At 49.7% G+C, this 14,100-nt stretch overlaps 1 protein-coding gene across 3 annotated transcripts; it reads left to right on the top strand.

Moving 5' to 3' along the window:
• Positions 1-331: 331 nt before the first annotated feature.
• Positions 332-12,140, top strand: FAM3A (FAM3 metabolism regulating signaling molecule A). 3 transcript variants are annotated; one of them, XM_036740506.1, is made up of 10 exons: positions 332-428; positions 5,201-5,314; positions 5,904-5,927; positions 6,595-6,663; positions 7,154-7,277; positions 7,447-7,505; positions 9,650-9,700; positions 10,630-10,714; positions 10,836-10,962; positions 11,320-12,140. In XM_036740506.1, the coding sequence occupies exons 1-10, from the start codon at positions 416-418 to the stop codon at positions 11,416-11,418; spliced, it is 765 nt and encodes a 254-aa protein (XP_036596401.1). In that variant the 5' UTR covers positions 332-415; the 3' UTR covers positions 11,419-12,140. The 3 variants fall into 3 exon arrangements, with proteins under 3 accessions (XP_036596401.1, XP_036596400.1, XP_036596402.1); XM_036740505.1 differs by having other exon boundaries at positions 6,592-6,663; XM_036740507.1 differs by lacking the exon at positions 6,595-6,663.
• The last annotated feature ends 1,960 nt before the right edge of the window (positions 12,141-14,100 follow it).

The raw sequence follows: 14,100 nt of genomic DNA, 5'->3' as shown, positions 1-14,100 counted from the left end.
GGGCCTGGCAAACAGAAGGCCCTCAGGGATAACGGGCAGGGGTGGGGAAGGGGTGTGCGGAGGGGGGGGGGCCTCGGCGTGCTTGAGTGGGTGCGCCGGGGTGGTCTCCTCCAGGTTTCCTTCGGGTGTGCAGGGAGGGTGCCCGGACTCTACCGCCCCTGTCCCGTCCCCTGCCCGCCACTTTCCCACCCTCAGGCCGGGCCGGGCCGCGCTGTGGTCTCTGGGCCCGCCCCTTCCCCCTTCCCTCACTCCCCTCAGGGACTCCAGTGGCAGCTGTGACAGGCCCGCGCATGCGCGCGCGCGCACACACACACACACACACACACACACACACACACACACACACACACACACAAAACACACACACTCACACGCTCTCTGACACACGCACGCGCACTCACCCACCCCCGGAGCCATGAGGGTGGCAGGTAGGAGGGGGCCAGCTCCCGGGAAGCCGGGGACGGGGTGGGGGCGCTGGGGCCGCGCCTTGGGGGGAGCTGGGAATTTAGAGAGGCCTCGGAGGGGAGGAAGGACGGCCCTCCCGGCGTGAGGGCCGGTCTGTGCAAAGGCCTGGGGGTCGGCTCTGGTAGTAGTCTTCTGGGAAGCGCTGCCCGGGGCTGGCAGCCGAGGGAAGCGTCCGAGGCTCCGAGGCCTGCGCTCGGGGGCCGCCTCGGAGGATCCTTTCGCGGCCGCAGAAGCAGCCAGGCTCACCATCTGCTGAGGCGGGAGGGCATTCAGGTGCCTGGGCTGCCTTGGGGGGCTCTGCGGGATCCGAGCCCGGGAACGCCTGCGGGGTGGGGGTGGTAGTACTGGTGCTTAAACCCCCGGGGGCTGCGGCTATGGATCCCTTGGGGGGACTGGAAGAGCGCCTTAGGGCACAGCCGCCGGACGGGTCGGGGAGACCAAAATGGACCTTAAAGACGTGATGGAAACCCGAGGAATCCAGTGCTAGAAAAGTTGAGGAGAGGGAACTGGGATATTGCAGAGGAAACTGAACAAGTATAAAATGAAGTAGGAAATTCCTCAGTTTTCTCTTCAATCCAGAACATTTTCTCCGAGGGGTTGGGTTTTCCAAGCCTTTCTGAGGGAAGGGAGAAAGAAACAACAGCAGGAGAGATCAGAGCCTCTCTTAGGACCCCTCCCATCAAGGACCTCCAAGAGTACGTGCCCCAGCTTCCCAAGCAAAGCTGGGATCTCCTCAACCCCATCCCAGTGCCCCAATATTATCAAAAGAGATCAGCCTGGCCAAGTCCTTTGTGAACTACAGGGTCTGGACACATAGGCAAAAGTGCATGTTTTCAAGAAATGAAATAAATGAAATTTTCAACATTTGTCAACATGGAATATTGACAAATAACATCTTCAATATGATTTCCATCATTTGTGATGCAAAGGTTGATGTGCTTTGCAAGATTCACGTGAACTTGATGCAGTAACTTCACATTGACATCAATTTTAGCACATTCACTCTTTATGCGTTCAATTAAGTGTGTTGCATCTATGATTTTCATTGAGTACACCTACTCTTTAGCATACCCCAGAAAAAGAAGTCAAGGGGGCTAAGGTCTATTAATATTCCAGATATTTCAAAATGTGCATTTTTGCCTATGTGTCCAGACTTTAGGGACACCCTTATTAACCAGGAGGTCCTGTGCAAAAGATTTGGAGGCTCCTGCTAGCAGGAGCTTTGACTTTCTATTCCTAGGGCCGTACCACACTGCCCTGCACATAGCTATTAGAGGCCAGAAACTCCTACCAATAGGGGTCTGCATCTTCTCAGCAATTTATATAGTCTTGGAAAGTTGCCTAGAGTGAGGAAGGGTAGAAGGAGAGGGAAGAGGGAGAAAAGAAGGGAGGGAAAAGGATGAGGGGAAAGGGAGAGAGAGGGTGAAGAGGAGGGAAGATAGAGGTGGGGGGAGAAGGGGAGAAGAAGAGGGGTGGGATGGGGTAGGGGGAGACCAAGACAGACAAACACATTTGCCCAGGTTTCACAGTCAGTGTGGATCAAGTTAATGGATGAGCTAGGGTTCAGAGATGAATCCTCCCTACAGAGCTCATCTTGCCATCATTAGGAAAGTACTTTTGCAGACTTTAAAGCACTATGGTCTGTTGTAGGCTAATTTTATAGTCTCCCTGGCAAGTCCATGGGGATGCTCTCTGCATTGAGAAATCATCTCCCTGACTGTCCTTTCTTCTACTATCCATAGGCTCAAAGGTTTGGAGTTGGTAGGGGCCTGGGAGATGATCATTTCCCTTACAAATGAGGGGACACTGAAGCCCACAGTCCCAAGGGAAGGCAGTCAGGCAGGTGTATGTGTTTTCTGGACCACTGACTCCAGAGCCAGACTTTCTGCTGCACCTACCACACAAGCTGTTGTCTTCCTGTCCTTCCTGTTAGTAGAAGTCTACCCTGGGATCCCTTTTTCTATGATATTTTCTAGATTATCTCCTGTTTCAGCCTCATCTTCATAGTCTGAAGAGGTTTACCTCCCCAATCTCTCTTTACCTCCAGAACTTCTCTGGGTATTTGGAGCAACTTGGACTGCATAATTGAGTCATTCCAACAAGGAGTCAGAGGAAAGTCTAGAGGAAAGTCCCAGAGTCTGACCTCTCCAAGGAGCCGTTAGCACTCCCATCAAATTAGCATTAACGACCCCTAACTTGGGTGGCTGTTAGAGTTGTGCTAAGGAAAGAGCTCCCCAAGAAATGGGTCCAAGCAAGCTAAAGGCTGAAGCTTTGAAATTTGGGAGGGAAAAATGGGACAAATGCCAAACGAAGAAACCATGTCAGGAACCTATTGCAAAACGCGGCTCAAAAAGGTCTCTACACACTTACTCGACCCCAACTGCCACAGCTAAGACTTCTTTCAAGCTCTCTCATTCATTCATTCATTCATTCGGCAAGCATTTACTAAACATTTACTGGCCTCCAGGAGCTAGCATTCATTCATTAGGGGAAAACAACCTGGAAAAAAGTATGTACAAAGCAGTTTGGAGAGGGGTGCTGAGCTCTAGCCACTAGGAAAATCCTAATGTGATAGTCCTTGTATAGCAGGTGGCACTTACAAGAGGGAGGGAACAAGCATTTATTAAGCACCTGCTATGTGTAGGCACTGTGTTAAGTGCTTTACAAATACTATCTTATTGGATCCTCACAGCTACCCTGGGAGGTAAGGGTTGTCATTATCTCTGTTTTACAGATGAGGAAATTGAGGCAAACAGAGGTAAAGGGATTTGCCCTGGGTCATCTGGCTAGTAAGCGAGGTCAGATTGGAATTCAAGTCTTCCTGACTCCTACTGTTCCCTCCATAGTACCATCAGCTGCTTCTAGCTGAGCCTTGATGAAGGCCAGGGATTTGAAGAGGTGGAGGTGAGAAGGGAAGGGGAACAAACAGCACAGTGACAGAAGAGAGAATGTCATGGGCAGAAAGCCAGTTTGGCTGGAAGAGAGAGGCAGTAACAGTCAGTCCCTGGGAGCAGAAGCGCAACATGGTCACACCTGTGCTTTGGAACTAGCTCAGCGCTTCTGAGCAGCAGTGCTTCTGAGGCCCTCAGTCCTGAATGGAGAAGAATGGGCTTAATCAGCATTTTTAAGGTCATTAGAACACACAGTTCCCCTGGTAAACATGAGTTGCCCCCAAAATTCTATGGTAGTGTCCTCTCTCAAGAGCAGTGGAGGGGAGGGGGCAGCACAGTAGTAAGAGCTTGTCTTACATTGCAACCTGTCCCACAAACTGAGGTCGAGCATGTTAAGCATCAACATGTGAGCAAATTAAAGGAAACAAAAATGAATACCCCCAGGGTTGTTCTGTTCAATTATTCCCATTTTCTAATTCAAACCATTATGGGTGAAGTGTCTTTCTTTATGCTGTCTCTCCCTCCTTCCTAAGCCCTGAAAGGTGCCTCCAAGCTCAGTGTCCACAGATTCATGACTCGAATGCTCCTCTAGAGAATCTGTAGTAAATGCTTGGGAAATGAATGGCTATCAGATGACATTTGAAATGCAACAGATGCCTAAATTGGGAACACAAAAGAGATCCTAGCAGCCTGGGAAAAGTGTGCTCGAATAAGATGAAATTTGGGGGGTAGCTTTTACTGTTCTATCATTTTTGTTTCCAAATGTACCTCTTCCTCTCCCTTCTGAAGAGAGCCATCCCTTGTAACGAGATTAAAAAAGAAAGAGAAGGGGAAGAAACGATTCAGCTATACTAACCTACGCATTAGCTGAGTCTGACAGGATGAGCAGTGTTCCCCACCTGCAATCCCCCCACTCTGTTATGCAGGGAAGGAAGGAGAGAGGGAGATGTTTCTCATTTTTTCTTGCGGCCAAGCTTGACAATTAGACTTATGCAGCACTTTTGAGTTTCTCTTGTTTTCTTTTCATTTTTATTGTTGGCACTGTGTGTGAGGGGTGTGTGTGTGTGTGTGTGTGTGTGTGTGTGTGTATTTGGTTCTGCTTGAATAAGATGAAATCTCTCAAGGATGATATTAAGTCCTACATTTAGATTCACGAAAAACCAGTGCAGAATGTGGCGTGGCCAAAAAAAAAGTCATTTGTGTGGCTAAAGGCAGGCCTGGGTATCTCAATCAGTTGTATCGGTTAGGTTGGCAGGGTAAGTGGCAACCCCCAAAAGCAGTATGCTCTTGGGCTCCATGACAGATGGCAATGGCCAGAGGAAGGCAGGAGATCGTCCCTCTGCTCTGACCATATCTGGAGTCCTGTGCTCACTTCTAGGTATAACACTTCCAAAAAGACACCAACCAGCTGGAGCTGTTCCAAGGGAGGCAGCTAGGATGCCAAAGGGACTGAGGCTTAGGCTGTCCAAGACCAGATACATTGGAGAAATTAGAAATGTTTAACCTGAAGAAAAGGAAAGGAGATAGGATCTATGTCTTCAAGGATCTGAGGTGGCAAAGAGATTAGCCTTGTTCTACCTGACTCCCAAGGGCAGACCTGGGAGTGGGGGTGGGGGAAAGAGCACAGAAAGGCAGATTTCTGCTTAATATAAAGAGAAACTTTGTGCCAGAGTCTGAAAGTGAAAGGATTTGCCTGAGGAGATAATGATTTCTGTACATCTTGAAGTCTTCAAGCTGAGACTGAGCACTGGTTGAGGACTTGGGTTGGCCTAGAGGACTTTGGAGCTCACACCAGATTGTGTTAGTGCTCTGGCCCCTGAGCAGCTCTCTGTGGATCTCTCCAGGCCCCCTGCGCATCGTGGTGCTGATCCTTACTGCTGGCCTCACCTGGATCATGGGCAGCATTCTCCTAGGGACACACGGCAGCGGCTTCTCTCGGCTACAGCAGCTCTTCAGTAGTGAGTGCACCTCCTCCCTATACTCTTGAACCCTTCCCCTTTCCCCTGGAGTCTGCTTAGCTAGGTTGCATAAGCCCAGCCCCTTAGCCAGGGGGGGGAAATCAGGCCCACTCCATTTTGCCTGTCTGTTCCCCAAATATACAGCTGTAAGCAGAGGGTTCTCCCCTTGGACCCTTGGACACGAGCAGCTCCCATCTAGCCACACACAGCCTCCTTTTCACATTCGAACTTGTAATATCTACTTCTCTAGACAATTCTCTAAGACTGAGTTGAAGAGAAAGTGTCGACTGGCCATTGGTAGAGAGCATTTTGGGGAGTTCCTTATACTACTGACATCCAGGACTAGTCCCTATCCCCAGTCCCCAATCCCACAGGTCCTAGGAAACTGACTAAGCAAGTCATTTCAGATGTGTCTCAAGTGAGAGTAATAAGGCTGCTCAAGGACCTGAGTAAATATGTGAGTCAGTGCCTCCACAAGGGGCCGCTCTATAGTCTAGGGAAGGGTAGCCATGCTGACTTCTCAGCAGGCGGGGGAGGGCCCACTCCTATTTAGGGTGACACTGTTCCCTCTCTCTCCCCTCTTCTGCAGGTCCTGAGAATGCAGTGACCACAGGTAGGTATGTGGCCTCTTCCCTGCATTCCTTCCCCCCTTGTGATGCATGGTGGTGGTGGCTCACATTCCCTGCACAGTCTTCTCTCATGTGCCCCAGGAATGTCCCCCTCTGCCCCTGTGGGCTGGGTGGAGGGTGCACCTGTTTAATGGATGGCTAGAAAGGGAGGGAGGAAACTGCTCTCACTTTTCTTCTCTCAGCACAAGGAGGGCTGAGACCAGGGGCTTTGCCCACACCCGATCCACTGGAAAGGCCCCTGGGGGTTCTTTGAATTTGCCTTTTTGGGGGTGCTGGTCTGTGAGAAGCCATGATTCTCTTTTCTCTTGTGCCCCTAAATAGGCATCTTGGCCTTTCGGGTCCAGAGGCTTCAAGGGCAGAGCTGAAAGGTGTTCTGGGAGTCTGCTTTTCACATGCCCATTCTTCTACCTTCCATCTCTGCCCTGGGATTTGGGGGTGGGGCAGAATAGATGTACACAGTTGTGGCCTCCTTGCCTGCCCTTTTCTGCTTGTGCCCTGTGGCCCCTACTGCCTGTCATCTGGTTCCCTGCTGCCAGTCATTACTTGCCTTTAGCGCTATCCCAACCGTTTCACGGACTGTCCCATCCTGTCCTCTCTGTTGCTATCCCTACTTTCCCCCTTCCCGTTTCTCTTCTCTTCTCCTGTCAGTAGCAGAAAGGGCCTTCTCCCTGTGGTCTGTCCAGCCCAGCCCTGAGGCCAGCCGCCCCGCCAGGCATGACAGTGAGTGTGTCTGCGTGAGTTTGATGGGGCACAGAGAGAGCTTCGACCTCCTCCAACAAACCCAGTCAGGGGTGGGGGCAGAGGGGCAGGGGTGGGGGGGGCTCTTTCATCCAGCTGTGCTCACCTCATCAGAAGTAGCAGGCCAGCTTCCAAGGGACTTTGGACAGGGATCAGTCAGCAGCACCCTTTTCCTCTCCGTGCCCTGCCCAGGCCCATTCCCTCCCCCACTATTCCCTTTTCTACCTATCTTTCATTCCCCTAGTCTCCTGGCCTGCCTGCTACCTCCCTTACTCCAGGTCTTTCCTGTGTTTGGGGGTCTCTTTTTTGCTGGCACTCTCTCTTCCCTGACCCCTCTGCTTTCCTGCTCCTGGTGCTGCCAACACCTGCCGTGGATCCTGGCCCTGTTGAGACTGGGGCAGCTGAGTAAGCCTCTCTGCTTCTTGTCCCTGAGCCCTGTAGTTGACCACACTGTACCACTGTCTCTGCCCAGAGCCCCGGGCCAGGAAGTATAAGTGTGGCCTGCCCCAGCCATGTCCTGAACAGCACCTGGCCTTCCGTGTGGTCAGTGGGGCCGCCAATGTCATCGGACCCAAGATCTGCCTCGAGGATAAGATGTGAGAAAATTGAGGGACAGGTCACCAGGGTGGAGGGAAGAAGGGGGCAGAGTGATGGATGAGAGGGAGAATGCTTCCCAGAGTGGGGAGAGTCAAGGGGCAAAGAGAAGAATAGGCTTTCTCCCTCTCCCTATTCCCCCATCACAGGTGTTACCGTTCTGTTCCCCAGGCTAATGAGCAGTGTAAAGGACAATGTCGGACGTGGGCTGAACATTGCCCTGGTGAATGGTGAGTCCATAGCCCACTCCATTCTGGACTTGGCAGGCTCTGAGAACAGATCCTTTACATAGAAAGAGAGAATGACAAAGGAGTCCCGACCCCATCTCCTGTGGAAGGGAGAGAGCCCCCCTCAAATAATGCATTCCTTATTCTCTGATGTCTAAGGCATGCCCTTGCTGCCTCCAAATGCTGCTTCATGTGCCTCATTTGGGCCATTGCCTCTGACCCAGTCACAATTGGGAGGGCTTCTCTCAGAATCTCTCTAGTTCTTGCACTCTTCCGGGACAGACCTTGGAATGTTGATGTCTGGCTTGTTTTGCTGCTTCTCCACTGGGCCCTCAGTTACCCTTCCAGTGCTCTGGGCTGACAAGACTTTGAGTGTAGGACAGGCTTTATTTAAAATCCAGAACAAATTAGGTCCCATCTTCCCTTGGGATCTGTATAGTCCACCTGATTTCCAGGCCTTTGCTGTGCCAATCCTTCCCCTTTGGCAACTGTGGCTCACAAGCCTCTCTCTAGACCAAATGAGGCTGGGATTTCTCCATTTCCTCTCCATCCTCATCTCATCAAAGCTCTGAAGCCCTTTCCATTCTCCCCTCTCAGGAATGCCTTGCCTGGTCCTCATGCCCTTTCCCCTTGACAGCCTAGTACAGCCCTCTCCTTGATTCCTAAGAAATGAGGATGGGGGCTAGAGGTGCAGTCTTCACAGCCTGGTAATCACAGTGTAAACTAGAAAATGGGCCCTGACAGGGTGTCAACCAACAGATTGGATTGGGGGTAGGGGCCCACCCTAACAAATAATTCAATATTGAGAACTAAGACAGAGTTGCTGTAGGGGAGAAGCTCTGAGCAGCCCCTCCCAGCTGACATGGTTCTAACATTGCAGGACCATGGAGGATGAGTGGAGTCCCTCCAGACCTTGCTGCCTCCTTACCTTTCCAGCTAGCTCTGAGCCTGTTGTTTGGTTCTTGGATCCCATGAAAAAATCTGGGACTCATTTCTCTTCCCTGTCACTGACATAGTTCAGTCATCATTTAGCATTTATTAAGCTCCTACTATGCCAGGCATTGGGCTAAACTGGGGATTGTTGTTTGTCCTTCATTCTCTAAGAGGACCATGACATTAGGAAGGTGATGCCACGACATGCAAGTGAATTGGATTTAAGTGAGGGAGGGCTGTGCAAAGTCACCAGCCTCACTTTTTCCTCCAGAGCCATCTGGGTCCAGTGGCCAGATATAGATCAGGACAACTGGAGATGACCCCCTAAACTAGGGATACAAAGAAAGGCAAAAGCACTGTCCTGCCCTCAAGGAGCTCCCAGTTTAATCGCTGCAGAAACAAGGAAATTGCTGAATTTATTCATTCATTGATTAGGCTAAGCTCCATTAGGAGAAGGGAGAGACTGGCCTCCAATTTGCACAAAGTAGAGGTTTCATAAAATTGGGTTGGATTAAATTCTCTAAGTGCCAGCCGGGGTTAGGCCTTCTTTGTGCTGAGAGAGGTGGCCTCTCCCAGCTAACTCCCAGGCTAGTAGTGGGCTTGGACATGAATGATCTTGACTGTAAGGCAGAATGGGATCTGTGAGCCAGTCAGCTCCAAGGATGAGAAGGTTCTTGAATGCCAAGGCCATCAGAGATGGCTTTTGAGCTTAGCCTTTAGGATTGTCTAGAGCCAGGGACAGGATTCTAGAATCTTCTCCAAAGGCTGTCTCTGGCCCATGCTGTATCACTGTCCTAGTAAAACTACATTTGGCCCATGCCAGCTTCCATTTGGCACTGGTGATTAGCAGGTCCACCCACAGCTATTCCTCAGCTGTATTGGATATAGATTGTCAAGAGAGCTCTGACCGCTGTCTTCGACAGTCCCTGGGTGTCCCTTCTTCCTATGCTCCCTCACTGTCCGCAGTAAAGATTTGTTTCTCACAAGTATGTTCTGCTGAGCCCTCCTGAGACAGCTCTAAAACCTGGGCCCCACATCTTCTGAGGGCTCGTTTGCTCTTAGTCTTCATCTTCACCATTGCCATTTCAACTTGGCCTTGGCAGTCCCTCAAGCCCTTTGGCCACAGGCTCCTTCCCCTTGGGGGAGGCAAGGATGTGTTTGTGGACACCCTCAGGGGCGTCCTATGCCCTAACCCTGCCACCTTCCCATTGCAGGAGTGAATGGGGAACTCCTTGAGGCCAGATCCTTTGACATGTGGGCCGGAGGTAAGTGAGACCAGCCCTGGGTTCTTCCCAGCCCTCACTTCCATAGCATCCTTCCCTTAGGAGCACTAGGTGGGTTGGAGGGGAGACTACCCCACACTTTTCTTTGTCTTTCCATTTAGATTCCTCTGACTTAAGGACAGCCACATCTTGAAAATATATTTGGCTGATGCCTTTTTTTTTTATTTACATCACAGTAGTTTTTACATTTACATTTTAGTTTTTACCTCATGGTAGTTTCTAGAAAAGTACCCTCTCCCCCTCTTTGCAATTGAATCCTCTCTTGTTTTGTGACACAAAAAAGCAGTTAAGCAAAGATACCCAGTGACTGTCACCTGCCAGTGTAGACAGCATTCTACCCTAATTGCCCCCATCTTCTGCCAAGAGAAGGGCCATAGGTGTCACTGCATATTGTCTGAAAGCATTACTGGGTTTTTCACTTGCTCAGAACTCAGTTTCCTGAGATCTTTGATCATTCCTCTGCTGATTGAGCATTCTTTTGGTTCTGTACACTTTGCTCTATCAGCTCATACAAATCTCAGAATGATCGTCTCTTGCTGCCAAAGGTGCCATTAAATTTCAGTACCACAGTGTTTCTGGTTCTCTACTACCATAAAAGTGCTTTTGTGATAGCAATGTGTACATACGGGGCCTGTGTCTCTGGCATCCCAGTCACATGCAGAACAGTGGGACAGGATGGCAAAGAGTATGAGCAGTCACGTCACTCTGGTAGAAAGGTTCCCCAAGGGAGCCTCCAGAGAGTGGGAGCCTGGCCTCAAGTCTGCCCTTTTCCACTTGCTCTGGTCTTGGGTTCATCCAAATGTCACTTCTTTCACCTCTCTAGTAGGAGGCTCCACTAGGTGGCCCCCAAGGTCCCTGAGCTAGAGCTCAGACGTTATCTTGCTGGTATCTCTGCTCTCCTCCCTTTCTAGATGTCAATGATTTGCTGAAGTTCATCCGGCCGCTCCATGAAGGGACACTGGTGTTTGTGGCTTCCTATGATGACCCAGCCACCAAGTAAGAAGCTTCTGATCCGAGCTCTTGACTCCACCTCTCTGTCCCCATTTCCCCTCCTTGCAGCCTGGTTCCCCATCTCCACCCCACCCCACCCCCAGATTCCTTTCTTTTTCTACTACAGGATGAATGATGAAACCAGGAAAATCTTTAGTGAGCTGGGCAGCACAAATGCTAAGGAACTGGCCTTCCGGGACAGCTGGGTGTTTGTTGGTGCCAAAGGAGTTCAGGACAAGAGCCCCTTTGAGCAGGTCTGTAGGCACCTCCCCCACCCCCTCCCCCCTGAATGCCCCTAGGTGGGGAAAGGTCAATGCTATCTTTCACTTTGGTTCACCCTTTAGGCCAGGGGCCTACCCCACTGTAGACAGAGTCTGGGCCCAAGGGAATGGATTCCCCCTTCCCCACTCCTAAACTCCCCTCGAAAGTAGGCCAAAGTGAAGACCATTTTACAGAGGAGGAAGCAGGCTCAGAGAGGGTAACATAAGTTGCCCCGGGCCTCCCCTGCTAATTAGCAATGACAGTCCAAGTGTCTTGTGCCTTCAGCCTGGCAGCAGGGCCTCCTGCCCCTTCCTTCTCCATCATTCTCTTTCCTCATGGCTGCCCCACAGCACGTGAAGAACAGCAAGAACACCAACAAGTATGAGGGCTGGCCAGAGGCACTGGAGCTCGAAGGCTGCATCCCTCAACGGACAGTAGGCACCCAGTGACTGTTGTGCCGCCTCTCTCTCCTCCCTCCTTACCTCACAGCAGGCCTGGCCTGGTGAGTTGCCCAGGTGGGCAGTCTGTTCAGGCCCTTCCTGGATTGAATGCCCCCTGGAGAAAGCCACCTGAATGAAGGGAGAGAGGCTGGCACTGAGATGGGAGTGGAGGCCCACCTGGTACCTGCTCCCCTGAGCCGGCGCAGAGTTCTCAGGCCCCTTCCCCGAGTGCCTTACTCCTTCCAGGAATCCTTTCTTGCACTTTTTCCGGATCACTCCAGCTCTCTTGGAAACTGAATGTAACAGGTAGTGGGATAGTTAGGCCCCAGTGGGAGGAGACTCTTCCTTTAGTCAGTCACACCCCACCACACACACACCCCATGTACACATACACAATGGTGTAGCCAAGTCGGGCTCCCTAGTGTATCCAAGCTCTCTCTTCTCCCCAACTCATCTCCTTCATGCCTTTGGCTTTTGCTTTGGGTCTGCTGACAGTCTTCTTGCCCACTCTGCCCTGCTTCCCAGAGGTCATTGCTTCCTTACAGGTAGGACTCTGCTACCTGGTCTAACAGGGTCTGAGAGTAATGGCATGACTTTGGGGTGGACATGAGCTCTGTTCCACTTCCACATCTCCTGGTCCTATCACTTCCTCTTAGATACAGAATTAAGGATATATGCAATTCTTCATAGTTAATTCAGAATTACCTTTAATAAATTGAATTCCTAGTTGATGCCTGGGGCTGCTTCATATGCTGGGTAAGAAGAGATGCGAAGAGCCTTCAAGGGTCCAGTGGGGCCCCAAGGAAGGAGAGCAGGGATAGTTTCAGCTTCAAGAAATTCCTTTCTGAGGGGAAATAAACCTTAGCAAGCACCTCATCTCATAGGGCAAGAAAGAGCCCTGGTCCCTGAGGTCCCCCAAGAGTTCTTTATCAGTGAGAGGAAGATCACTCCATTGGAGGGGAGCACTTGGTCAGATGAGCAAAAATGGGATTTGTGCTCAGGAAGCCACCCTCAGTCTTTATATGGCGTCAAACAGAGCCTATTCATTGGCCAGGGTCTTCAGGGATTGCTATTCATTGCTTCGAACTCCAGAGATTCTCTTTTGAATATTGGAGCTGTACCATCCTGGAGGCCTGCAGCCTCCTCCACACTTCTGCCACAAGCAGGATTCAGTTATATTCTCTAAATCCAATGGATTCAGGCCCCCTGTTTTTCCCTGCAATTCACACCAAGATTTCAGAAGCTTTAGTTTTTACAGAAGCTACTTAGGTGATAGTAATTACCCTTCTACCTCTTCTCTGGTCTTTTTCATGTAAATGACATGCATTTTATGCCAGGTCGCAAGCAGGTCCATACTACCCCATCAAATAGACATAGTAAACCAAGTCTGTAGGTCATAAACAGGTCTAGACTAACATTCTGTATGATAGCCATGTACAATGTGTCTCAAGTACCCTGAACCCGATGCCATCCTGTGCTGCCTATTCCTTTGCCTTCAGCTAGCATAGTACAACCTGGTTATATGAGTGGTATCCTTGCCTATCATTCAGCTAATAGCCTAGTCAATGGCAAAATTGTCTGACTATTTCTGTGGCACCCATTTTCACTTCTGCCCCCAGGTTAGCTGATATCCACAGACCTATCCACTTACAGACCTAAGAATGAGGCCATGGAACACCAAGTTGGATGGTGCCAGCTTCAGCTCTTAGGGGATCAGGATCTATAGCTGGCTTCTTTCCTTGGGCCCTTCACAGCCAAGTATGTTGTCAGGAAGAGCTCAAGAACCCCCAATCTTTAAGGGGGAAAAAGTGACCCTTCAGTCAACAAGCATTAAGTGCCCACCATGTGCCAGGCACTGAGGATATAAATTGAAAAGTGAGACAGTCCCTGGCCCTGCCCCAAAAGAAATTGTATTCTACTTGGAGGATATAGCACAGTTTAAGCAAATACAAAGTGATTGGGGGGAGGAGGAAGACCTCTTGGAAGAGGTAACAATTGAGCAGATGGATTTAGAAGTGAATTCTACCAAATATTTCCAGAGCAATGGGTCTGGAGGAGAAAGTGAGGCTGGTGACCTTGCACAGCCCTCCCTCACTTAAAGTCAACTGCAAGTCATATTGTCATTTCCCTGATGCCATGGTCCTCTTCGAAAACGGACAACACAACAACCACCAGATATTTAAAGAACAATTCCAATACTATATAAACTATTTGAAGAAAGTAGGTAAAGAATAAATCCTACTAAATTTCTTCTATGACACAAATATGGTTTAGAAACCTAAACTAGAGAGAGCAAAAATGGAAAACTATAGGCCAGTTTCCCTAATGAATATTGCTACAAATATTTTAAATAAAATACTAGCAGGAGATTACAGCAATGTATCACAAAGATCATATGCTATGACAAGGTGAGATTTATAATAGGAATATAGGACTGGTTCAATATTAAGAAAGCTATAAGCATAATTAACTATCCACAAAAATTATATGATTATCTGAGTAGATGCAGAAAAAGCTCTTGACAAAATACAACACCCGTTCCTATTAAAACACTACAAAGGATAAGAATAAATGGAGCCTTTCTTAAAATGAAGACTAGTATTTATCTAAAACCAAGAGCAAGCACTGTCTGTTAATGAGGATAAACTGGAAGCCTTCTCAATAAGATCAGGGGTGAAGGCTGTCCATCAT

Source organism: Trichosurus vulpecula (assembly GCF_011100635.1).
Source record: "Trichosurus vulpecula isolate mTriVul1 chromosome X unlocalized genomic scaffold, mTriVul1.pri SUPER_X_unloc_2, whole genome shotgun sequence".
Lineage (NCBI taxonomy): Eukaryota > Metazoa > Chordata > Mammalia > Diprotodontia > Phalangeridae > Trichosurus > Trichosurus vulpecula.
This window is presented reverse-complemented; position numbering and strand designations above follow the sequence as displayed.

Bases quoted from the DNA above. Each gene is read 5' to 3' on its own strand.
- FAM3A (XM_036740505.1), top strand. The intron at 5,315-5,903 runs GTGAGTGCACCT...CCTCTTCTGCAG, and splicing joins GCTACAGCAGCTCTTCAGTA to GTCCTGAGAATGCAGTGACC. The intron at 10,715-10,835 runs GTAAGAAGCTTC...TTTCTACTACAG, and splicing joins TATGATGACCCAGCCACCAA to GATGAATGATGAAACCAGGA.